Source organism: Podarcis muralis, chromosome 10, assembly GCF_964188315.1.
Source record: "Podarcis muralis chromosome 10, rPodMur119.hap1.1, whole genome shotgun sequence".
Classification (NCBI taxonomy): domain Eukaryota; kingdom Metazoa; phylum Chordata; class Lepidosauria; order Squamata; family Lacertidae; genus Podarcis; species Podarcis muralis.
In genome coordinates, this window is record NC_135664.1 from 26765485 (window position 1) to 26792246 (window position 26762).

At 41.0% G+C, this 26762-nt stretch overlaps 1 protein-coding gene across 1 annotated transcript in view; it reads left to right on the forward strand.

Annotated features, from left to right (window-relative positions):
* The window catches only part of CNTN1 (contactin 1), a 161269-nt gene that overhangs the window by 124147 nt on the left and 10360 nt on the right, over positions 1-26762 (forward strand). The window contains exons 12-22 of the mRNA XM_028746414.2: positions 28-209; positions 676-800; positions 3087-3204; positions 3930-4080; positions 5436-5563; positions 7515-7690; positions 12912-13032; positions 13199-13357; positions 14752-14901; positions 22762-22832; positions 26348-26582. Of these exons, the coding sequence (XP_028602247.1) occupies positions 28-209; positions 676-800; positions 3087-3204; positions 3930-4080; positions 5436-5563; positions 7515-7690; positions 12912-13032; positions 13199-13357; positions 14752-14901; positions 22762-22832; positions 26348-26582 (1616 nt within the window). The remainder of the gene's footprint in view (positions 1-27; positions 210-675; positions 801-3086; positions 3205-3929; positions 4081-5435; positions 5564-7514; positions 7691-12911; positions 13033-13198; positions 13358-14751; positions 14902-22761; positions 22833-26347; positions 26583-26762) is intronic.

Here is a 26762-nt window from a genome sequence, read left to right on the forward strand (position 1 = left end):
TTAGGCTCATTTTTCTTCTTCTCAAAGCCCTGTTCCAGAGATAAGATGGAATAAGTATCTTGAACCCATGCCAAGCAGTGCAGAAGTAAGCATGTCTGGTGCAGTCCTCAAGATCTACAACATTCAGTTTGAAGATGAAGGAACCTATGAATGTGAAGCTGAAAATCATAGAGGAAAAGATAAGCATTCAGCAAAAGTTTATGTTCAAGGTAGGTGGGACGCTTCTTCATAAATTGCATTGCAGGGTTTTCACATGGTTTTTGTAGACTTATTTTAGGTTGCATGGTCTTTTTACCTATACAGAAACATGCAATTGTTTCCAGAATGTGTGTTGTAGAGTTGGTTCATATATATGTGTGTGTGTGTGTGTGTGTGTGTGTGTGTGTGTGTGTGTACGTACACACACACACACACACACACATATATATATATAGGTTCCTGCTATGCAAATGAGCCATAGTAAGCCCTGGGTTTGCATTCTCCCCTCCCCCATGTCACAGGAGAAGACAGTAATCATTCACTTTTAAACAAAATACAATTCATAGTTACCTCCAAACTTGGGGAGAGGGGTTGTGGTTTGTTTGAACTGCAATTAGCCTGATTCTGGCTACTCCCCCCCCCAACAGGTTTTGAACATGCATGAAATGCAGGAGTTGTGTTTTCTTTGTCTTTCAGCGTATCCAGAATGGGTGGAGCACATCAATGATACAGAGAGAGATATAGGCAGTGAATTCCACTGGCCATGTGTAGCTGCAGGGAAGCCTCTTCCAACAATGCGATGGCTGAAAAATGGAATACCGGTAGGCTTAGGTTATGCCCACAGTCATGTCGACTTTTTTTCTCAAGGTAGTAGAAAGCACATAAATAAACCAAGAATGGTCTTTGATAAATAATGCTCCCAAGTGTCAAATACATTTGTAAACTTTTTTTTTTTTTAAACGAAAGTCTACATACTGGAATGCTATATTGAATTAAAGACTACAACACATCATTTTCATGCAAATCCTGATTTTGAGCAATAGAAATAAAAATATCCTGATTGCTGTGAGAATGTTTTGTTGAATGCTCAAAGATCACCTCTCCCCATATGACCTAGACCCAGCAATCATCATTTGAGGTCCTTCTTTGTGTGCCTTCTCAGTTCCGGAGGGTGGCAACATGAGAACGGGTCTTTTCTGCAGTGGCTCCCCACTTGTGGAATGCTCTCCCCAAAGAGGCTCGCTTGGCGCCTTCGTTACATGTCTTTAGGTGTCAGGCAAAAACATTTCTCTTTCCCCAGGCCTTTGGCTAAGTAAACAATATTTTAAACTGGGGAATATTTTTGTTTGTTTGTTACTATGGTATGTATTTTTGTGTTTCTTTGGGTGGAGGGGGATAGTATAGAAATTTAATTAATTCTACTAGAGTGTTCTTTAAAAACTTAGAAATTTCTCTTCGTTTTCATTTCCTTTGGCGCATTATTTCCAACAGAAAAAGTGGACTGCAAAATTTACAAAGGAAAAGGAATCAAATAATATTTATTTTAGTAACAAAGTTTATTGTATAATTAAGCAATAGATATCAGTCACTTGGACTGCAAGTATTTAAGCCATGGTGACCACACACCTACTTTGTCACAGTGTTCCATTGCAACAGAAGCAGTTTACCCGTTGACCTGGAAAGCTGTCTGTGGACAAACGCCGGCTCCCTCGGCCTAAAAGTGAGATGAGAGCCGCAACCCCATAGTCGTCTTTCACTGGACTTAACCATCCAGGGGTACTTTACCTTTACCTTTTACCAGTGTGTGTCCAACACAGAATTCATGAAAGCTCTATTGTCTGAAATAGTTATATCCGCAGTGGGAGAAAGAGTTCATTATATCCGCCCTAAGTTTAATATGTGCACAAACTGATTGGGACTTTTGCATGCAGCAAACTGCTCACACGGACTCACTTTGCATAGAAATTAGAGTATCCATTGTTTATCCAGTGACTGTTGCTGCATTGGTTAGCAATACCATCATAAACTTGTTGAGATTTCCATTCCACCTTAAGGAGCAGACGTGTGGAACTGTTGCCTGTCACATGTCTGTTTACATTCCAGCACAGCTTGCTGGGAACTTCCGTTGTGTATAGCTTTTGCTTTTCCCATTCTCTCTGTGAAGATAATGAGAGAGAGACGACATGTTTCTTTGTCCTGATTTATGATTAATAAATCTGTAGTTGTTGTATGCTTCCACAAGCCTCACACCTATTCTGTGTGCGCATTTTGCTTTGCTGATAGTGTGCCCTGGCTTTGAAGCCCAGGTCGCTGATTTACGTTGGAGCAGAGACCGATGGTCTTCGCAGCAGGAAGACTGGAAAGGATCGGCTCCAGCTGGGGCTAGCCAGCTGGCCTCCCGGCCCTCTGCATGTCAACAAAACTAAGAACATAAGAAGAGTGTTGCTGGGTCAGGCCAAAGGTCCATGTAATCCTGCATCCTGTTCTCACATTGGCCAGTCAGATGCCATAGGGAAGCCCAGAAGCGGCACCCGAGTGCAATAACGCTCTTCCCATGTGATCCCCACCAACTAGTATTCAGAGGCATACTGCTTTCAACATCAGAATCATAGAATCACATAACCATCATGGCTAATAGCCACCAATAGTATTATCTTTGCCTAATGTCTCTTTTAGAGCCTCCAGGTTGGTGGGCTACACCTTTTGGGAACAAACTCCATAGTCCAACATTCAAGTTCATTGGATGGTACCTAGTTCTAGTATTATGGCTGAAGAAGAAGAACTTCACTTTCTCCACTTTCTTTACACCATATGCATCATTGTATACAACACTATCCTCCAAATATTGTAACCTTTCCTTATGGGGGAACCATCCCCTCTTTCTCAACCATTTCCAGCTCTACAATATATTTTTCTTCTTTTTTTAATGTGATGACCAGAACTGTAGATGGCATTCCAAGTTCAGTAGCACCATAGTTTTGTATAGTAGCATTTTATATAGGCAGTTTTATTTTCAGTCCCTATTTCAAACAGAAAGGAATTTAGGCAGTTTTTAATCACCTTGTGCCTTGTGCCTATTATATCTTTATCGTGTCTTTCATTTTTAGTATTGGAAAGGAGACTTGAGATTTTCTAGCCTGAAGAAAGAAGACGAGGGCATGTATCAATGTGTAGCAGAAAATATACACGGAATGATTTATTCAAATGCTGAGCTGAAAGTTCTCGGTTAGTGAAAACATCATGTTCTGTGTCATTTGAAACCATTTCTAGTAAATAAAACAGATAATGTGAGAGTTTACCTTTTGTTGTTGTGACATGTTTAAATTTATTTATATTTCAAGTATTTATTGTGTTGTTATTATGTAGGTAATCCTGGTAATTTTATCAAGGAATGAAATAAAATTTAAAAAGCAGTAAATGCAGGTGTGAAGCATTCTTCAACTTCATTGGTTAGAGTAGCCAACCAAACCTCTAGTTGATTCATCAGTGAGTCTGCACAGCTGTGAGTTAAAATAAGTATATCTTAGTTCTGGTGTGTTACTATAATAGGGATGGAAAAGTTAAAAAAAAATAGACTACCTTGCTATCTACCACTGAATACTAGTTTTGGTTTATTGAATTCATATTGGCTTTGATATCTGAAAAAACACACCCTATACTGAGGATTTGCTCATATGCAATACGTTTACATTTAATTGATTCATGAATTGATTATCTGGTAAAAAGGCAGATGATTGAACTCATCTTTAATCAGTTGACTGACCTGGTAGATGAGATCTTCTTAATTCCGCAAAACATCATATTTAGACAGCACTCATACATCTGGGATTAAGTCACATTGATCTTATTTGGACTATCTTTTGAGTAGACATTGTAGTACTGCACTGGTAGTACCTGAAATGAGAGCATAATTTCTAAAAGTATTTATATTTGTGTGTTTTTTCCTGCAGTTTTAGCCCCAACCTTTGAATTCAGCCCCATGAAGAGAGAGGTCTTGGCTGCCAAAGGAGGTCAAGCTATAATTGAATGTAAGCCTAGAGCAGCTCCTAGGCCAAAACTCATATGGAGTAGAGGAACAGAAATTATTAGAAATTCAACCCGGTCAGTATTATTTGGTTAGCACAGCCAGCACAACTCATGAATCCACTATTTCAAGTGCAGCCAGTTACAAAAACCAACCAGGAATTTGACAAGCTGCATTGCTGCTTGTCTGCAGCTAAAAAGGGGGTGGGATGAAGCACCAGCAGGATAGAATGGAAGACTCTGTTTAGCCTGGTGATTCACATTAACCCCCATCATATGAAGGTATTCCGTGCAATTAAAGGGAAGTACAGCTGTACCCATCCTCCTTCCTCCACACCCCATGACCTTTGCACAATAAACAAAGGTATTGAGGTCCATTGATACAGACAGCTCCCCAGATGCTCAATGTGTGGTGGTCAGGGTTGGAGCCGGGAGGACAGGCATGATGTTGGGTTGGGTCAGTGGTGTAACTGCTTCTTTTTAATTGCATGGAGCCCTTTCACATGAGTAGCACATGAAAGGGGCTCTTGTGTAAGCCTCAGAGGAAGTCATTTGTTTTACAAATGGTTTTACAGCATTTCCATTTTGAACTCCATAACATAACGATGGAGTTCAAAGTCATTTCTCAAAGGAGGACACCTCCAAGTGGGTTGTCTTCTTCCTAATGCTCAGCCTCCTGCTGGACTCCTGTCCTTCTGCACAGAATCATTTGCTTCATCTTTTGGTTAGCTGAAGCTTGTCATATTGTCTGAACTGACCACCTATGGTTAGTATTAACTATGTTTAGCTTAAAACTATGATTTCTAAAGTTGAAGTTTAAACTGGCCATAGTTAATGTTGACCAGATATGTTATGTGGATTGATGTTCACCATGGCAAACTGTGGTTAACTCCTCCCTTCACTTTAACCACTGAACAAGTCAGAAATTTTCCCACTGAGTGTAGCTTTCTGTTTCATCCAAACCAGAAAACATCCACACAGCTTTGGAACGAGCCAGAATATTAAGTCAACGTCAAACCATAGCTTCTGATTCATACAAAATGGGAAACATTAGTTAGTGGAAGATTTCCTGGCTTGTTCATTGGCTTATGCAAAAGGAAGAGCAAAGTAGCTGCTCACTGGTACAAGATTCATTCATATTAAGTCAAGTCTCACATTATGGAAACTTATTGGTTAACACAAGCTATGTATCACTTTCCATACAAACGGTTGTCTGGGATAGAAATTTATTGCATTATTTGGATGTTATTTTGAATGTACTGCCTAAACGCCAACTTCTGAGTTAGGGCAGACCATTTTACTTTATATGTGATGTTGTTATATATTGTAAGAACTAATTTAGGTCTAGTTAAAAAAAGAAATCCAATATGTGATCAATTAAACAAAGCCATTGTTTCTTCTTATATGTTTCCTAACAATTTCCCTTTCAATAGGATACGGATTTGGTATGATGGAAGTCTGGAAATTATTAATGTCACAGCAGCTGATGCAGGCAACTATACCTGTTTTGTAGAAAATAACAAAGGAAAAGCTAATAGTACTACTACGCTTTTGACCACAGGTAACTGTTGTTTATTGCCCATCAACTGAAATCAGAAGACACAATGGAAGCAGAGCAAAAAACTTTATAATTCTAGTGTACTACTGCCTGCCCTTGAGTCTTATTCAGATCAGTTCAACATAAATACTTAGAAGTATTTATGTTGAACTGATCTGAATAAGATTAGAAAATTAGAATAATTTAGAAAAATTAGGAGAAAATTAGAAGAAACAGAATAATTTAGAATACATTTATTTAGTATAATTTATAATGTATAGAGCAAGATAGCAATCAAACTTCTCTAAAAGGTGATTTGCACAGTATTGGTGCCACAGTTAAAAATGACACAATTCACACAAATTGCAATTGAGCTGATACTTTTGTTGCAGATTGAGTGGCAGGCATGCGCTTGCTCTACCCCTCCTCCACCTGCAACAAAGCAGCATTTGTGAGCTTGAGGCTCACAGGGAAAGCAGACAATGTCTAGTGAAGGCAAGTCGGGTCAGTGCAAAAGGGAGATAAGAACAGAACCTTGGATAGCTCCAAGGGGGTCCTGTTGCTTGAAAGATTCTCCTCCTAAGGTGGCTAGAAGAAGCTCTTGTCTCTGCAGGGAGCTAGAGCAAACTCAGACTTCATGTTGGTTCACAAGACATGTGGGTTCACTGGAGTATCTGCCTTAATTTGCTGTCTTTGAAGTCTGTGAGGTTGGGGAGATAAAGATTTATGTTTTGAGTCAGAACTGGCAGGGTTGTGTCCTTTGACCAAGAGGGCCCCAAATAAGGCACTGAGAGGTTCTCTCCACAAGAAAGCAGCCTGAACCTCATCAGAGACCTTTGGCATGCACTGCAAGGTCCTTAAGTTGTGGGTCATGACAACATTGGCATAATTTACTGCATGGACTGTAAATTAAGCTCCCTGGGGCATATACTGGATTTGACATGGATTACATCTTTTTATTTTATTGTAGGGACATGGGTGGCGCTGTGGGTAAAACCTCAGCGCCTAGGACTTGCCGATCGCATGGTCGGCGGTTCGAATCCCCGCAGCGGGGTGAGCTCCCGTCGTTCGGTCCCAGCTCCTGCCCACCTAGCAGTTCGAAAGCACCCTTAAGTGCAAGTAGATAAATAGGTACCGCTTTATAGCAGGAAGGTAAACGGCGTTCCGTGTGCTGCGCTGGCTCGCCAGATGCAGCTTGTCACGCTGGCCACGTGACCCGGAAGTGTCTGCGGACAGCGCTGGCTCCCGGCCTCTAGAGTGAGATGAGCGCACAACCCTAGAGTCTGTCAAGACTGGCCCGTACGGGCAAGGGTACCTTTACCTTTACCTTTTTACATCTTTTTATTATATTTTTATTCCAACTCTTTCCTGGGTAGCCTACATAGCCCTTATTTTATCCCCACAACAGCCCTATGAGGTAGGTTAGGCTAGTGACTGGACAATGGTCACCTAGTGGGCTTCATGGCTGAATGGAGATTTGAGCCCTAGTCTTGCAGATCCTAGACTAAAATGTTTATGATTACACCACACTCACTCTGAATTCTGTTGAAGTCATAGGAAAAGGACCATCTCTCTGTTTCAGATCCCTCTTTGTTCTTCTGCTATTCCTATAATAATATTTGTCTATTGTATGCAGGGTTATATACATATTATTATAGTAGTATATATCTATATCTATATCTATATCTTAAGACAGCAGTCCTGTGCACATTTGCAAGGGAGTAAGTTTTACAGAACTCTGTGTGTCTTACTGCCAATTAAACAAGGCCCAAAACATTACTACAACACCATAAGTATGTTTTTTCATTACAATTGAGAGGCCTCAGCAGAAACAGGATTTAATAGGTTTGAAAATGGACTACAGTTGTCATGGTAAGAATAATCCATAGTGAAATTTTCAGATACAGAAGTTTAGTTGCACTTCTACTGTTTTGTTGATGTGCAAATGTTCTACTTTCTCTCCTAAACTGCACAGCGGCTACAAAGATTGTTTTAGCACCAACCAATGTTGACGTCACAGTTGGATGGAATGCTACCATGCAGTGTCTCGCCGAGCACGATCGATCTTTAGACCTTACTTTTATTTGGCTTCTCAATGGATATCCAATAGATATTGATAAAGACAATGAACATTATGAAAGGGCCATCATGGTAAGATACAGCACATTTTTATCACAGCAGAATTAGGCATGGTTTGTGTGATAACTTTCCAGTTTTCTTCTTTTCCCCATTTTTTGTGGCGGTGGGGCAGGGAAGAGAACTAATTTTAGAAGGGTTGCGGAAAAGCCACCTCCATGGACTAGTAAACTTTTTCATGCTTGGAGTTTACTATTAAAGGGGGACATGACATTGTTGCATCTTGTAGAAACTGCATTGTTTAGCGACAAGATAGCAGAACTCAGGCTTCAGAATTCGCTATTCCAAGACATTTCTACTTTTCACTGCTCCTACTATGAAAAAGTTTAACTCCTGATGTCTACAAGTGTGATTGCCTCTGGCACTTACCTTCATTGTTGGGAGTTAACTATTATTTTGTGTTTTTATGAAAAGCAACAAAATATAAATTGAGAAAAAAGACCGTTGTAAATGATATAATCTATAACACAATCCTAACCATGTAGTATACTAAAAAATAAGTTGTACTGATTTCTCCTGTACGAAAAATGGGCACAACTATCCTGAAATGTGGCATTCTTCTTCCTAGAAATGTTGTTTTGCCATCTCATACTCCGGTATTTTAAATCCTGCTTATTTTAGATATCCATCAGTAACTTTCCCTCTTTGGTAATATTGCACAGAGCTTTGGTAATATTGCACAGAGCCATTTGTTTCCATTTATTCACTAAAATAGTAATGTTGCATGAGTAAATTCACAACATCTTAAGACTTGTTTTGCCCAATAATTTCTGGTTTAATATATGTGATACAAGGCCCCCATTTGCTACACAGGCCACTTTGGAGCCCAACTTGGAGGGTGTGGCTAGATTAAATAGGAACCGTCATTTTCAAGGGAGAACTAGTTCAAGTGTGAAGGCTGAAGCACTCCCTGTCTATGAGTCTTTCTTGCAAATGGTTCTACTTTCCATTAGCATTCCAATGAGTTGCCTCATGGTGTATAGTTCTATCCTGACAGAGTTGAAGGTGGTACGATAAAGACACAGTTTCTTGTATCCCATTCCAAATCCTGTGAATAGTGGCAATAGTGGGATATGTGTATCATCCGAGCGTACCCCCTGCAGGTTCCTGTAAAAACAACAACATCCCTACAGCCCATATTTAGTTATGGACAAACACTCTTGGTAGTTTTAAAGCTGGTTTTCAGGAGCTGCCAATTTGTAGTTCCCACCTATAACAATTCTCTCTTTTCAACAGCCCTTTCCCCCTAGCTTGGAGTTACAGGCTCTGGTCACCAGATGGCAGCTTTGCATAAGGTTTACTGTTCCCTGTTAGGGATGGGAACAGAAATCATGGGCAGATTAATCTGTTGCATCAAAGTATCAGACTGGAGATTACAATAGAGACAAAAAGATTAAGCAACTAAGTATCATAACATTAAATATCTGTTGGCTATTTTGTGTCATAACTTTATGTTGCATACCAGATATTTAGCAGACTTTGTTGCGGTTTACAATGATCCCTATATTCTGGTAGCTGCAATAATATTAATATTCAAGTAAGGAATATGGGGAATTAATAGGGGGAGGGTTTAAGGTAGTTGCACTGATCTATGTATTCACTTCATAAAGTCAACAATGAAACATAAAACTAATTTGCATCCATTAGAAATGCAAGTGGCCTTCTAAAATAGTGTCAGTTGTTTGCGCTATTTAGTCTTTATTGTTTTGAAAAGCAATTGCTGCTAAGTGGCATACTTTCAGTTGTCAAGAAACAGTAGTGACTCAGCTGCTAGACTCCTTGCTAATCTGCAAGACATGCCTAAAACATCTATTGTCAGAGATAAGAAAGGAAAACATTAGCTTCTTCTGTATAAGTTGCACAATTTTAAAGTAGCAGCTTTGGTAGTTTGTTTTTTTTTAATGTAGGTCTTTAAAACTTTGATGAGCATTCTGAGTGCTAAATTGCTTGTATACTTGGAACATATCTGAAAGCTGCCATCAAAATTTCCAGTTCATGATTCAGTTCTTCCTGTAGTTTGTAACCCAGCCAAGCTGAGGTTTTCAGTAAAAACATAGCTGGGCATGCTTTTCTATGCTGAGGCTTAAACTTGCTGCTGACCATGCTCATTATTTGCTTTGTAAGCTTTATTCTAGAACCAACGTTCCCATGGAGCACTGGAAAGCTTGATTACAAACCGCTAAATGTTTGATTCCATAGAGATTCCATATGCAAACTGGCGCCATCTAGATATGAAGATTATTGCATGTTTTCTTCCCTCAAATGTGCTGCTGCAGAGCTTCAACACAAAATGTATCTGCTACATACTATTTCCATCGGTCAATTCAGTATTTCAGACAAAGTGTAAAGCAAATATTGAACAACGTACAGCTCAAGGATTTTTTAGTTATATTGGTTCAAACTGGCAACATGATAAGATGGGTCCCTTTTCCCTAATAATTAATAGAATCTCAGTGTGTGAAACAGAGATGAACAATATCCATATGGGATGCATTGGGTCTTCCCTATGCTTTATTGGTGCATCCAACTGAAGGCAACTTTCATATAATTGTGCCTTGTATAATTCTTTCCAGCATGCATTAAAACAAATCTTTATTGCTGAGAAGCTGGCATTAAATATTTGACTAAATGACCCACCCCCCTTCCCTCAAAAACATGCTGTAAAATACAGTTTTCAGTACAGGAAAATATTTTTATTTGCAAATTGGTTGGCTTCCTTCAAGACTAATTAACCCAAACTCTCAAAATATTATTGCTACCCTGTAAGAAAACTCCTTTATATTATTTTCTAATGGCTCAGTGAACAAGCATCAGTGAATGTTTCTTAGTCACCTCTCAAGAGTTATCTTCCTGACTCCCCAATCAATACTGGATAGAATGAGCAACCTGGATTGAATTAAGGGAATTAAGACAGTAAAATGTTAACCATTTCAAGATGGTATGATATGACTCCAGCTGTTACTCTCTTGTAACATTTTACCACATATGAAAGTGCTCTAGATATATTTCAAGAGGGTGATTGAGGAGTTTGTGGAAATACTTTAAAAGAGGAACACATGTTTAACTCAGTTAATTGATCTCAGCACATTTTCTTAATAAACTGCAAAGTAGATTTATAAAGAAACTTGCCTTCAGCTTACAGTGTTGAAATTGGGCTTAGATTTTAATTGCTTGTCATTGGACTCAATTAGGCCTGAGGATATAACTTTTTATTTTAGACAGTGAACTACCCAAATAGAATATGATACTAAATGTAATGATAGATATTTTTCTTAATACAACTACAAGCACGTTACAAAGAAAAACACAGCTCTGCATAAAACAGAGCTTAAAAATCAGTCTGAATCGAAGTAAGTCATGTTCTTGAATTCCCTGCATTGCAGGGCAAGATTCCAGGTTGTATTATTTATTTAAAACATTTATATTCTGCTTTATGTTCAATTATCAATCATTATATTTTTAATTATCAAGCTATAAGTGCCATACAATGTATAAAATCCATTAACAAGAAAAATCTTTTTTTCCCATTTTTTCATTTCAAATCAAATAGTATTTAAAAGGCCCTATAAAATTCATATATATAAAGAACAGAAACAACAATAAACAATAAAGAGCAACAAGCAAGCCTCCCTGAAATGCTTGGCAAAATAAAACAGTTTGGCCTAGCAAAGCAAACATGACCTGAATATTTGTAGAGAGTGTGTTTCATGGGCTGGATGCCGCCAAAGAAAAAGCCCTGGATGGCATCTGCCTTACCTCCCAAAGCAGGGGAATCTGGTCCAGGCTTCTAACATTAGCTTTAAAACAGGGGTAGCCAACATGGTGCCTTCCACATGTTATGAATTGCAACTCCCATAATCCTTGACTATTGGCCACGCTGGCTGGAACTAACAGAAGTTGTAGTCCAAAATATCTAGAGTGCACCATGTTTGTGACCTCTGTCTTAGAGAATAGGCAGAGTGTTTGTTCAGATGCCTCTAGCCAGGTTATTTAGATGTTTATAAGTAAAGGCAGCACTTTGAACTTCAAATAGAAACAAGTGAACAAAATATGGCCATAAAATGCTTAGCAAATAAATTGCACTGGTTTACTGAGAGTTTATGATCATCACCCTTGGGGTTTCTACATACAGGCCTTCATCAAATTGGAACTCTTCTATTGATCTATGCTATGTGGATGTACTGGTAGTAAAAGAGTATTACTTTTCCACCATCACAACCATACTGTAGGCTGTAAAAGGAGGTTGCTCAGACTCTGCCCAAGTGGCACATCACTTATGTTCTGGAGGCTGTTCTTGCAGCTTCAGTCCCAGAGATCCGTCTTGACTGTAATCAGTAGAAAGGACACGTAGGAGTGCTTGTGTCAAACATACAAGTTATGACCTCAGCAAGCACAGTTTGAATGGGGTTTTGAAGGATTTTTTCAAAAAGAATCGCTGCAAAATGGGGGGAGAACAAAATTTAAGATTGGGTAAACAAGAAAATGAGAGAACCGAAACTGACAGCCATTCCATGGTATGACAAATACAGTGGTACCTCAGGTAACAGACACCTTCAGGTTACAGACTCTGCTAACCCAGAAATAGTACCTCAGGTTAAGAACTTTGCTTCAGAATGAGAATAGAAATCGCACAGCAGTGGCGCAGCGGCAGCGGGAGGCCCCATTAGCTAAAGTGGTACCTCAGGTTAAGAACAGTTTCAGGTTAAGAACGGACCTTCAGAATGAACTAAGCTCTTAACTCGAGGTACCACTGTATTCAGACACTGAATTCTGAAAAATAGGAAACCTATAAAGAAAGGGGATTGTAAGCAAATCATTTTAGAAGTGGTTTTTTAAACATTATGAAATGGAATTACGTTCTGAACATCAGTCAACACCTACATTAGACAGTAAAACCTGTTTGCAGAATCTTTCATGCATGTTTTAAAATACAGCTCAGTCAGCAGAACATAAGGCTCTTAATCTCAGGGTTGTGGGTTGAGACCCTTGTTGGACAAAAGATTCCTGCATTGCAGAGGGTTGGTCTGTATGGCCCTCATGGTCCCTTCCAACTCTACAATTCTATGATGCATAGGTTTATGGTTTTTTTCCAGTGCTGCAGGTAATGTAATCATTTTTTGTATTTCTTTTCAGTATGTGGGCACTGATTGCACATAATTTTAGGTCAGTAAACTGTAAACATAAAATATGAGTTCAGTGTAGGATTACTGACTTCTGTCGTTCCTCTCTTCCATAGATAAAAAACAATGGTGAACTTATAGTAAAAAATGCCCAACTACGGCATGCTGGAAGATACACATGCGTTGCTCAGTCAATTGTTGATAACGCTACAGCTTCAGCTGATCTTGTTGTGAGAGGTAATTTTTTGTTTAAATATAAAATTTATGGGCCAGAGTCAACTACATTTATTGCAAAGCTTGAAGAGGATGCAATTCATTTCTTTAAAATTTTTATTTTGTTGATACCTGTCTATTCAATATTAGATTAGGTCATGTCATTATCTTTCATGGAAATGTTTTTCAGGACCTCCAGGCCCCCCAGGAGGACTCAAAGTGGAAGATATTAGAAACACATCTGTAGTTCTTACTTGGAGCCGTGGGACAGACAATCATAGTCCTATTTCAAATTACACTATCCAGTCAAGGAATTTTCTTTCTGAGTACTGGAAGGATGCCAAAACAGGTAAGAGTAATATTAGAAAGATTAACCTATACCTACCAGACTGAATGTAGGCACACATTACTAAAAAAAATACAGAAGCTGTTTAATGGTTGGTATGAAAGAGAGAAAAACATATTGTGCAGTTAAAGTAGTGCTGTAACACACTTGCCTGCATCACTTTCACAGTCTTGGTCTCTAGGTTTTAAATTGTGCTCCATTTTGTACATTAATATATATGCATCCTGGTGTTTAGCAAAGGCAGGGAGTTCAGCAACAGAATGATGTGGAATTTTACCTTCTGTGCAGAATACAATCTCCCTATTTCCTCTCCGAAATCAGTTCTGACCTGCTACTGCAAAATTAGAGGAACCTTTAATAAGTCACGTCTCAACCATCAAGTCAATGTTGTTGCTCTGCATCTTCGCAGGCAGTCATAGTAACTTTTGATACTATATCTAATTCAGGAACAAAAAGTGGGGGCAATACTGAAAATGTTCTGTCTGTCTGTCTGTCTCTCTCTCCCTCTATTTCTGTCTCTTGCTCTTCTGTACTAAAGGTATTGTTATAAAAATGATATAGGGTGTTTTAGGGTAGAATGCCTCAGGGTCATGGACTCCTGTCAATGTGATATTAGCGTAGGGGTCAGAAACCTTTTGGTGTCCATGGGGATATTTGCAAACCAGTGAAAGTGTTGTGGGCACACCACACCCACTGTAGCCAAGGACATGCTACGGCTACAACCTGGTCTTTTCGCTACAATATAATGCTACTTAGAAGCCTAATTTTAGCAGAAGGAGGGAAGGGAACCCTGTGGGCACTGGTGAATACCTCTGCAGACACAATGGCAATCACTGCATAAGTATACAGTAACATACATTTAGAAACCATGTTCACACAATGGTAATTGCAGTGTTTTGTATTGATAGGGCAGCCACATTTGCACACACTGACCCCAACTTAATGTTTGGAAAATGTAACAAATTCCAACATATCTCAATGGAATAAGTCAAGAGGCCCCTGATTTGATTTGATGTTCAGTTTTATCATGTTGATGCACTTGATGTTATTGAAATAAGTTTAGTGTTCATGTTAATTGGCAAAACAGAGCTGTAGCTGAATGATTCAAGTGGCTCCTTTTCTATTTTTCTTGTGCGTGTTTTGGAAAGTAGAATAGAAATTATGTTTGCATAAAAATGTCTCCATGGTCTCTAGAATATGACAGGCTGCACCATTGGAATGGTATCATTTCAGGGATCTTGCCCAACTGCATTTTTTTTCTAGGCTGGTGGCTCTTCATAAATAATTGGACTGACAAGAGAAGCTGTCCATGTGGCAACTGAAATGTGAACATCACAACCATGGCTGCTATTGTTTGCTTTCACTGTGTATTAAATAATCTTTCTGTTTTCATTTAGACCCTCCAGTTGTTGATGGAAATGTGGAGTCAGCCAAGGTGATTGATTTAATCCCATGGATGGAATATGAATTTCGGATAATGGCCACTAATATTTTAGGGAAAGGAGACCCTAGTATGCCATCACAGAAAATCCGAACAGAGGGATCTTGTACGTACGCACTAATGCCATCTCTGATTCAATTACCAGTTTGAAATCCAGAATAGTATGGTAGTATAAAATGCTTAATAGGTAACTATCACATTTGCTGCAAAAATGAGCAAGTTTTCTTTGGATTCAGGTAAACTATTCTTTTTTCCCCCCGCATTCTGTTGGGATACTGCCTGGGAGATAACGTCCATCTGAGGCCCCAAGCCGGCTGCCGGACGATCCATCCATCGACCTCCCGTAGTCACGCAGTCATGCAGTATCAGCAATTAGCGGCACGAAGCCTTTGGATCCACATTCCTAGGCTGGTGCACACTCTTTCAGCAGAATTCACACAGCAGAAGTTGCACAGCAGGAGAGCATATTTACATTTTATTCAACGTTGGTCAGAGCAAACAGAAGACATGACCGTCTGCTTCAGCGTTCAAGCACAGACAGAGAAAACGAAAGCAATAGCAAACATAAACATCCTGTAACAGGAAACACGCAGACTCTGTGACTCACAAGCCTGCTCTCTCTTAAGGTGGAACGGAAATATCCTAACATCCTCCCCCTTTCCGTGTAACCTGTAGTACCTGTGGTTCAACTCAATTGCAACCTTTGTACGTAAACCCTAAGTTGTTCTCTGTTAACAACCTTAGACAACAGATCAGCAGGAATTTCATTTCCTGCCATGTAGGACACCCGAATCAGTCCTTTCTGAATACACTCTCTTGCACGATGTAGCTTAATCTGCAAGTACTTGGTTCTCTGCTTGCAACTCTCTGAGTTCAGCAAAGCCAAACAAGATCTATTGTCTTGATACACTTGTATAGGACATTTCACAGAAACCCCGATGTCCTTAAACAGTTGCATCAACCATTCACAATCCATGAGTGAAAATGATAGAGCATTGAGTTCTGCTTCACAGGAACTTAGGCTCACTGTCGTCTGCTTCTTGCACAACCAGTCAAACAGGCAGTGGTTGTACATGTAGCATACTCCAGAAGTGCTTGTACCATCCGTGGTGTCACTTCCAAAACTTGCATCTGCAAAGATTTCAAGACCTCCAGTCTTCTGACTGGTGAACCTCAGCCTGTAGTGCATAGTCCCTTTCAAATAGCGGGCTATGCGCTTCAGAGCTTTCCAATCCTGAACAGTAGGATTGTTAGCATGTCTGCTAAGCAGGTTAGTGCTTACAGCTATATCAGGTCTTGAGCATCTAGCAATGAAATTCAACTTGCCTAGAATGCATCTGTACAGCGTAGTGTCAGAAAACGCTTCAGCAGCACTATCTACCTGGTAACCTGTCACCATCGGTGTGTCTGCTGGGTTTGCATCAACCAAATTCAACCTGGTTAATACATCAGCAATTTTCTGTGTCTGGTGTACCAGAAAATTACCTGCTTGGTCCCTTTCCACCTGCAGAGAAAGATAGTTGGATACCTCACCAAGATCCTTCATGTCAAAGTGCTCCTTCAGCTGAGCTAGGGTGCTTTGGTAAAAAGCCTGATTCTTCCAAAACATCAGAAGATCATCAACAAAACATAAACAATACAGTTTGTTTTGTCCCTCCTCCTTGACAAACACACATGGGTCAGCTTTGCCCTGGTGATAACCTAGAGAAAGCAACGTTTCAGTGAGTTTTGTGTTCCAACACCTAGCACTCTGCTTGAGACCATATAAGGATTTCCGCAGTTTACAGACCATTCCCTTCTGTATCTGCATCCCGTCAGGTGGAAGCATAAACAGCTCCTCGTTCAAAATCCCGTGCAAAAAAACTGTATTAATGTCATGATGGGAAACATGCAGTTTCTCCTCCGCAGCGATCTTGAGCATCAGCCGAATGCTCTCATATTTGATGGTGGGCGAGTAAGTCTCGTGGTAATCCTGTCCTGGTACCTGTGAAAAACCTCTGGCAACCAATCTGGCTTTGTGTCTGACAACCTTGCCATTCTGGTCTGTCTTGGCCTTGAAGACCCATTTGCTGCCAACCAGTCTCATACCTGGGACTACCGGTACCAGCTCCCAAGTTTGGTTCCTGTTCAAGGAATCAACTTCAGCCTTCATGGCATTAAGCCAAGGCTCAGCATCTTTAGAGGTTAACTCCTGAACCTCTTTGAAGCTTGAAGGTTCCCACACCTTCTCTGAGCTACTAAGAACAGCAGTTGCCGTCTTAGCAAACTCATCAGCAAATCTCTTTGGAGGTCTGCCTTTGGTCGCCCTTTCAGACCTACGTACTAGACGCAAGTCTTCTGGACTCATCTCCTCCCTCTTAGGAGAAAAGTGACCAATGGTGAACAGTGGTTCTTCCAGTTCATTGTCAGACGCATCAGATGGTCTGACTGAGGCTTTTGCGCTCTTGTAGTCTGCTGTGTCATCACTGTCACTGACACCAGCAGCAGCGCCACCCACTGAACTGGAATCCGAACTCTGATCATCATCATCATCATCATCATCATCATCATCATCCTCAGTTTCCTCAGCTTTCTCAGCATGATCTGCTTTCTTCACACCACCTTCATCCTCCTCTGGGTAACTCTGGAAAATTCCCACATTTCCCCCCCACTTTGGATTGTACTCAACACTCCTTGTGAACTTAATGGATTTAGAGTCAGTCATCCATACCCTGTATGCACCTTTTTCGTACCCCATGAACAAACCATGTGCCCCACGCTTCCCAAGCTTGTTGTTTTGTGGGGAATGTACCCACATGTCAGAACCAAAGATTCTCAAGTGCTTGATGTTCGGTTTTCCCCCAAACATTTTCTCATACGGAGTACAACCAATAGGTGATGACAGTCTGCGATTATAGGTATCAACTACCGTCGACAGAGCTTCCCCCCAAAACTTATCAGGGAGGTTGGCATCATGCAACAAGGTTTTCATTCCTTGCAGCAACGTTTGATTTGCTCGCTCCGCAAGCCCATTCATCCACGGCGATCTAGGCGTTGACATGTCATGCTGGATTCCCTTCTCAGTCAGGAAAGCTTCAAACTGCTGAGAAGTGAACTCTCCGCCGCGATCGGTAAACAGACAGCTGATACGTTTACCGTGAGCATTCTCCAGCCAAGCACAGAATGCTTTGAACCTAGGAAACGCTTGCGATTTCTGCTCGAGCATAAACACATGAATGTACCTAGAAAAAGAATCAATTAGAACCATGAAGTACCTTGCTCCACCCAAAGAGGGCGCAAGAGGACCAACCAGGTCTGCGTGCACTAGCTGGTAGGGTTTGGAAGCCTGCCTGCTAGACTCCTTGCCTTTTGGAGCAACCTTCACCTTGTTCTCTGCACAAGATGCACATTTCATGTGAAATTTACAAGGTTTGATGTTCAAACCTTCAACCAATCCAGGCATCTTGGCCAGCGCCTGCCAAGACATGTGACAAAATCTTCGATGTGCATCATGAATGCATCCTGCATGAAGAACCTTGTTAGTTTGTGCAACACAACAAGAATCAGCATTAGACACAACAGCATTGTCATCATAAGTTATACAGAATAAACCATCTATAAACTTTGCATGCAAAATGTCCTCTTTGCCTTTTCTGATGACACAGACGCTCCTCTTGAAGGATATCTCAAAACCACGCCCAGTCAGCTGTGGGACACTCAGCAAATTGTCCGCAGCTCCTGGAACATACAGTACATTACTGATGGTTGTATGCAAACTTGCAAGTTTCACAGTCCCTTCTCCTGCAATTTGCAACGTCCTTCCATCAGCCAGGTGGATCTCTCCATCTTGAGGTGTGAAGGAGATAAACAGGTGCTTATCCTTTGATAAATGGCGCGTGCAGCCTGAGTCAACAACAAACCTGGCTTTAGCCTTTGGAGCAGTCTTTGCAGCAAGCAAAACCTTGTTTCCCACCGGCGTGGGCTTTTGCAGCTTGCCCCCCTGCTCCTGGCCATGAGACTTGCCTTTAGCCTTTGGTGAAGCAATGCCAGCTAACAAAGCCTTGTTTTCCACTGGCGTGGGCTCTTCACCCTCCCTCTGCTTCGGGCCATCTGCAGGCATCTGTCTTTGTTTACCTCTGGCCTTCTGGCCTCTGCAAAGACGATGACCTTGGTTCCCACGAGAAACAGAGCTCTCAGCTGCCGACTCCTTGGCTCCCCCTTAATCACGAAGCCTTTTGGCTCGGCTCCCAGGCCAATTAAGCCTTGCCGGACATCAAAAGCTCTTGCCGGGGCCCACAGAAAAGCCTCTGCTTTCGCTGCTTTCGCTTTTCACATACCTCAGCAGTCTGACGCAGTTGTCTTACTCTCCTGTAAGTGCCGTGAATCTGGGCCCATAACCTTGTTGTTGGGATACTGCCTGGGAGATAACGTCCATCTGAGGCCCCAAGCCGGCTGCCGGACGATCCATCCATCGACCTCCCGTAGTCACGCAGTCATGCAGTATCAGCAATTAGCGGCACGAAGCCTTTGGATCCACATTCCTAGGCTGGTGCACACTCTTTCAGCAGAATTCACACAGCAGAAGTTGCACAGCAGGAGAGCATATTTACATTTTATTCAACGTTGGTCAGAGCAAACAGAAGACATGACCGTCTGCTTCAGCGTTCAAGCACAGACAGAGAAAACGAAAGCAATAGCAAACATAAACATCCTGTAACAGGAAACACGCAGACTCTGTGACTCACAAGCCTGCTCTCTCTTAAGGTGGAACGGAAATATCCTAACACATTCTGCATCATGTTTTGCAGTTTCTGTGTGGTGTGGAATAAGCACTCACTTTGAATGAGGTTACCCAAAGGAGTCCAATGTATAAAGACAATTCTAGTCACATACATTTCCAGACTAGGCCCACTTGAATTCCACCATGTGGTGACTGCAGAACTCAGTGCATGTTAGGGGGAAAATGGCTGTCGAAATCACCACTTACTCATACCAAAACAGCATATTTACCGTATTTTTCGCTCTATAGGATGCACCGGACGATAAGACGCACCTAGTTTGGGGGGGAGGAAACAAGAAGAAAAAAATTCTGAACCCCAGAAGCCAGAAGAGCAAGAGGGATCTGGCTTCTGGAATAGCCTCTTGCTGTTCTGGCTTCAGGGACAGCCTTTGAAGCCTCCGCAGAGCAGCGGGGTTAAGGCACCCCGCTGCCCTGCGGAGGCTTTGCGCAGCCATCCCCAAGCTAGAACAGCGAGACGGAGCGCTGCACATTGCTCCGTCTCCCTGTTCTGGCTTTGGGCTTAGCCGCGCAGCCTGCATTCGCTCCATAACACACACACACATTTTCCCTTACTTTTTAGAAGGGAAAAAGTGCATCCTATAGAGCGAAAAATATGGTATTTCTTTTCTTTTTTACAGCACTTAATTTTATGTAGATGGTGCTTAACTTAAAAACAGGATATTTTAGGAAAAGGGAAATATTTGTGCTTATATTCGGTGAATGTTTGCATAATCATGAAGTTTTTGAAAGTGGAGAAGAAGCTGTTCTAATAATAGCCCCAGCAGACCACATCCTCAAAATTTCCATACGAACACCACACCACTATTTCTAGGTGGAAATTTCCTAAATTTCCTTTAGCGCTGCAATTTTCCATTTGCTTCCCTTAAGTTTTCAAGAGGCACTCAATGCTTACCTTTTCTGGAACAATTTTGGGTGCTATCATATCATATAGCAATGGGGATTGCTGTGCACATACACTGGCAGAGTCAGTAAGTGTTACTAGCAATGCACCTGCCCAGCCCTGACTTTGCCACCGCCTCATCCCTCCCACTAAGTAGCAGTGAGGAGTACCTATTGAAATTAAACTTCTGCACCTGCCTGAACATCACTTGGTTTTTCCACATTTGATGGATGACAGTGTAATGTGCTGTAAGGTATGATATGCATATAAACACATAATTCACTACCACACAATGTGGTGAAGGCCACCAAATTGGATTTCTGTAAGAGAGAGTTATGCAAAGTTATGGAGAATAAAGCCAAAGTTATGGCCACCCTTTTGCACAGGTCATGGCACGCATCAGTGATGCGTAAGAACCTGCCCCACCCCATTATGTGCCTGCTCTGTTATGCTCCTGTTATGCCCCCTTCAGGGACTGCAAACTGTGTGTGTGTGCCTTGGTCGCATGCAGAATGACTGTTCCCTGTACTACTACCTCCAGTTTTGGAAGCACTATGTTTCTGAATGACAGCTGCCGGGAAAGACAAACGAGGAGAATGGTTTTGTGCTTGGTCCTGCTTGCAGATTTGCCTGTGCTCATCTAGTTAGCCACTATGAGAATGGGTTGCTGGACTTGGGTGGATTTTTGGTCTAATCCAGCAGGGTTCTTACATTCTTATCCATTATTTGTAATGATCATTTACATATGCAAGCATGGCTGAACCAGCTCCTAGAGTTGTAATATGCTGAACAGCTAAACATTTGTACTCTAATCTGCACAGAGTACTAATACCCTGAACATCTTAGCTTTACAGATGCAGATGTCTCCGTTTTGGCAAATGGATGTCATAGATGAGGTGCATTATTCTAAACAGCTCTTCAGATGGTTTTTAATCTCCCCTTTTTATATTCACAATGCAACATAATGCAGCTGTTGTTGTGTGTTGGTGCATATGCCTTGGCTTGGCAGTGTAACAATATGGGGGGGGGACTAACCAAATTCTGCATTATGATCATAAGAAAACATGCCAAAGTGTTTTTGCATTTTGTACTAGATAATGCTGGTTTACAAATGAGTGAAAGCTCTCAAAACAGTATCAAAGGCATGACCTTATCCTCCATAGCACACGTTCTGCTTTGTCTAAATGCTTAATGTTAGATCTCAGTGCACAGTTGTGCATAATCTTTGGCCTTCAACACACATATTATTTAACTGTGTCTTCTACATGAAGAATTAGTTCTGTCCTTATTGTTGAAGATAATGCATGCTGCTTTGACTGTATGCAGGAGATAACAGCATTTCTCTGGGAAGTCATATGTCACTGCAGAAATGCACAGAAAAGCCTGCATGTCATTCTTCAGCAAATTAGTAGTAGATTATCCTTTTGTGTTGGCCTTTCAGCCCAGATATTGGGCCATTGTCTTGAATGAATGCATATCAGGAGTATAAATGTGAAGCATTTGTACTGCTAAAGAGCCACAACTGGCAGTACCCTGTTGAAACTGGCACTGTTTTAAGGATGAAGGAAGCATTAGCTAGGAAAGCCGACTGAAAGAGGAAAGTAAACCTCAATGAAAAAGTATTTCCGACTAAAACAAAATCTAAACAAATAAACAAGTCTAGTGCAGCTGACACTTCCTTTTTCAGCAGTTGTTTTAATAAAAGAGCTTAGGTCTAAAATATAGTGTATAAACTTGGAAGATGAATTGAGTCCCAAAGAAGCACTTCTGATAGTTTGGAAAATGGCAGAAAGGAGGAAATATGACAAGTGAGGGAATTAAGTAAAATAACAGAGAAATTGTACCAGTCCTTGTTAGCACTTCAGTTTAAGTATTATAAATGCAATTGTGAATATTCTTTAACACTCTGAGTTGTGCAGAGTTTTCTTACCATAAGCTACTCGTGGATGTAAATTTTAAGTATGTGCTTAAGGTACAAGAGTACAAACTATTGAGGTGAGACCAATAAATCTTCTGAATGTCTAATTAACAACCCCCCCTCCCACCAAAAAATTGAATTACAGTATACGTTCAAGAAAAACTGTACACTATAGCCAAACCTAGATTCAGTCATCTTTCTTCTGGAAACAGAGTTTGCTTTTCATTTGGCAAGTCCCGAGACTTTCTCAGCAATTACAGGCTATCATTACTATAATTGTGTGGGCCTTATGGACTCAGTGGCATTCTTAATGGAAGGGGAGATTAAATAATGGTTTGTTTTATTTTATGAAAGCAGAGAAAACATTTCTCTTTTTTCTGTTCTTTAGCTCCAAACGTGGCTCCTTCTGAAGTTGGAGGAGGGGGTGGCAGCAATCGAGAGCTGACAATAACTTGGGTGGTAGGTATAATAATAAAATTATGCTTAATCTTCACACTGTTATAAAAGGACCTGTTCATGTTGAACCAAGGGTGGTAGTGTTAAGATTACAAGTGGATGCCGTGTCAATTTTGGTTATAGTCTTGGTGATCTTGTGTACATTTTTAAAGGGTTAAACTCATTTAATCTTTTCTGGGAACTCACCTTAAAGGTTATAAAGCATAAAATGGATTAAGATTAGTAATGGTGCCAATATTTGAAACTTATATATCAGGGGTGTCCAACCAGTAGATCGCGACCTACTGGTAGATCCCCAGCTGATCCTGGTAGATCACAGGATCCTTATCGTGTACAAAAAGTTATGGGGGGGAGCTTAAAAACTCTGTGCAATCCCCCCCCCCATAAAGCTCAACAACTCTGGGCAATCCACCCACCCCATGCACACTCCTCCTCTCTCCAATGACAATGGGTAGATCACTGCCAGTTTTTTTATAGTGGGAGTAGATCGCAGTCTCCTGGGAGTTAGACATGCCTGTATGATTTATCTAGCTCCTAATGCACAGCTGTATTTTGAGTAAGGGCACAATTTACCCAGAGTTCCTGTCCAGCTCAGAATGTCCAGTGAGGGTTCTACCCATACACATTCAGCAAGGCCAAGTGATCAAAGCCAGGTGATCAGCATGCCCTGGCAAGAACATGCACTTGTTTGCACCGCACTGAGCTCACTGTTGCCTCCCCCTTCTCCTTTATGTCCTGGTATGCAGCAGAATAGAATAGAATTTATTATTTATACCCCACCCATCTGGCTGGGTTTCCCCAACCACTCTGGGCAACTTCCAACAGAGTATTAAAATACAGTGGTCTGTTAAATATTAAAAGCTTCCCTAAAGAGGGCTGCCTTCAGATGTCTTCTAAAAGTCTGGTAGTTGTTCTTCACTTTGACATCTGGTGGGAGGGCATTCCACAGGGTGGGTGCCACTACCGAGAAGGCCCTCTGCCTGGTTCCCTGTAACTTGGCTTCTTGCAGTGAGGGAACTACCAGAAGGCCCTCAGCACTACCAGAAGGCCCTCAGTGTCTGGGCAGAATGATGGGGGAGGAGAGGCTCCTTCAGGCAACAGCAAGGGCAAATATAGATAAGGCAGAGATATTACTCTTGTTCATCTTTAACAACCATTCTGTATTCACTTTGTGCAGTAATTTTAAAATTGCAAAAGTATTATTTTTACGGATGTCTGCTTTTCATTTGGGGGTAAAAGTTGTCTATTAAAAACAAAGTTCAAAAAACTTTAAAGTATCTTAAAAGTATTGACAAAGGTTCACTCCTAAGACCATGAAACTTTTGGGAGGTGTGGGGCGGGGAGATGACACATCTTGTGCTGCATGTAAATGTCCATATCCCTAGCCAAGTTGGCACTGCAAATTTGGATAACTTCCAGCTGTGACTAACTTTTTTTAAATTATAGCCGGAGGGGGGGTGACTAATGCAAGATCAGAGAGTACCAAAACAAGATCACTTTGTTCTTTCACATAGGCCCAAATAGATTTATATCCAAATTACTTCTCTCAGCTAATGGAAGGCTTTCCCCATCTGTACTGGAATGGGAGGCTCATTTAAACCGGGAAAATGGGTGGGTAGGATTTCCTTCTCAGTAATTCCTTTAGCATGTATGTAAAAGTAACATTGCAAATGCATCTTATTTTTAATGTCAGCCTGGCTCAGGGCAAATAGATAGGTTTGTATAAGGTCATGGCATGGTTCTCTAAAAGTTTGCATACTTTGCATTTAATGGTCCAATAATTTCATAAATTACGGCATACGAACAAAATGTATAGCAGGTTGGCACACCTAGATAATTTGCTGTGATTCATAAAGCCTCAAAAGGTGAGATGTTTAGGAGCTAGAGCAGTAGGGATATAAACTTCCATTCTACTGCCCCTTCTTAATGCAGATTCAAAGTTATTATCTCATTCCTCCTTTTGAGGACTAGATTAAGAAGCTGGATCTTAACGTTAGTACACATTTTCAGTCTTGCCACCCCCTCTTCTATGGTTACAAAGGATGGATTTCCTCCTCTCTAACATTTGTTAATGTGTGCTGGGATTTTAGGGATTATGTTCGGCTTACTTTGTTTTTATTACTGACTTTAAGTCTCCTTGAATCTTTCTGGAGACTCTCTGTGTGTGTGCATGTCAGCAGAAATCCATTTATCCCTTTGAATTGCAGACATGGCAGAATTGTAGAGATGCCTTGTCTTGTAATGAGGGATTTCTGTAAAAAAAATGATACTAACACAGATTAATTGAGGAAGGAAAGCCAGCAGGAGTTGAGGAGGGTGTGGTTTGGAACAAAATCTCCCCTCTGCGATGAAGATTGTGAAATTGAGGAAAATTTAGATAGGGTAGGGGTGGTGGAGAACAAGGCATTGTGAGCACAGTGCATAGGTTAGCACTTCAGAGAGACTGAAATACAAGTGCCAAAGACACTTGAAGAGACAGACACTAACATTAGAAGCCTCCAAGCCCAAGATAGGTGAACTGGAGTACTTGGACAGCCTTGTTATAGTAGGCACAATTGAAACCTGGTGGGACAGAGAGAACCAGTGGGACATGGTTATCTCTGGCTAGAAACTCTATAGAAAAGACTGATGAGGACGTACTCATGGCATCACCTTGTACAGCAAAGACAGCATTGAGCCCAGCAAGCTAGAAATCTCAAAGGGGGAAAACTCCTCCACTGAATCACTGTGGGTGGTGGTACCCAAGCCCCAAGAGTAAATTAGTACTGAGGATGCATTGTGCTGTCACCTTCCTGATCAAAAGGCTTAGGGAGATCTTGAGATGAAGAATGAAATCAAGGAGGCATCCAAAAGAGGATATGTAGTAATGGGTGACTTCAACTACCCTCACATAGACTTGGCTAAATATGCGTTCCAGTCATGACAAAGAGGTAGCATTTATTGATACCCTAAATGGTTATAGCTTAGAACACTTGGCACCGAAACCCATCAGAGGAGCAATGATCCCGGACCTAATCTTGAGAGGCACCCAAGACCTCCGAGTTAAGACTGGCCTCAATTCCTATCAGTTTTAAGGGCCCACTGAAGACCATGTTTTCCCTCAAGTGTTTAGTGGGTGTTACTAATGTTTCAGCACCTGGTTGAGTGGAAAAAAGGTATATTTATGGTAAAATTGTATTATATATTTTGTTTTAAACTTTTACGCACTCCACTCTGATAGTACTGTTGCAATGAAGGGTGGGTAAAAAAAAACCCAATTTAAAACCCATAAAATAAAGCACACAGGGCTCTGGCAACCAGCCCTGAATATGAGTTCTTTAGCACAATATGGACAAGTGGGAGAAAGTACTTTTTGGTTTCCTCCTCCTGAAATAATCTGATTTCTCTCGTGCTCTGAACTGTTTCAGGCTAGCTGAAACCTTGTACTGGAACCCTCCTGTTAGGACCTGATAGCATTTTGCTCGTGAGTTCTCCTTTGTCCAAAAAATAATTCTCAACCTTTTGTCTTTTTTTTATAGCCTTTACCACGAGAATATCACTTTGGTAATAATTTTGGATACGTAGTAGCCTTCAAGCCCTTTGATCAAGTTGTGTGGAAAAAGGTTATAGTTCCTCAGCCTGACACTGGTCGGTATGTCCATAAAGATGAATCCATGATCCCTGCATCAAAATATCAAGTAAAAGTGAAAGCATTTAATAACAAAGGAGAAGGACCATTTAGCCTCACTGCTATCATTTATTCAGCAGACGATGGTAAGTAGAAATAATAGAGTAGGGGAAGCAGGGAACTGAGTTGGTATCAATACAATCTCAGACTTAAGAGATCATGGTTCCATTTTCATGCAAGATACTTCGTAAATTCAAGCAGAATACTCATTTTGGATAATTAACTGGCAACATGTAATTTGTTTGTTTGTTTGTTTTTAGCACTAT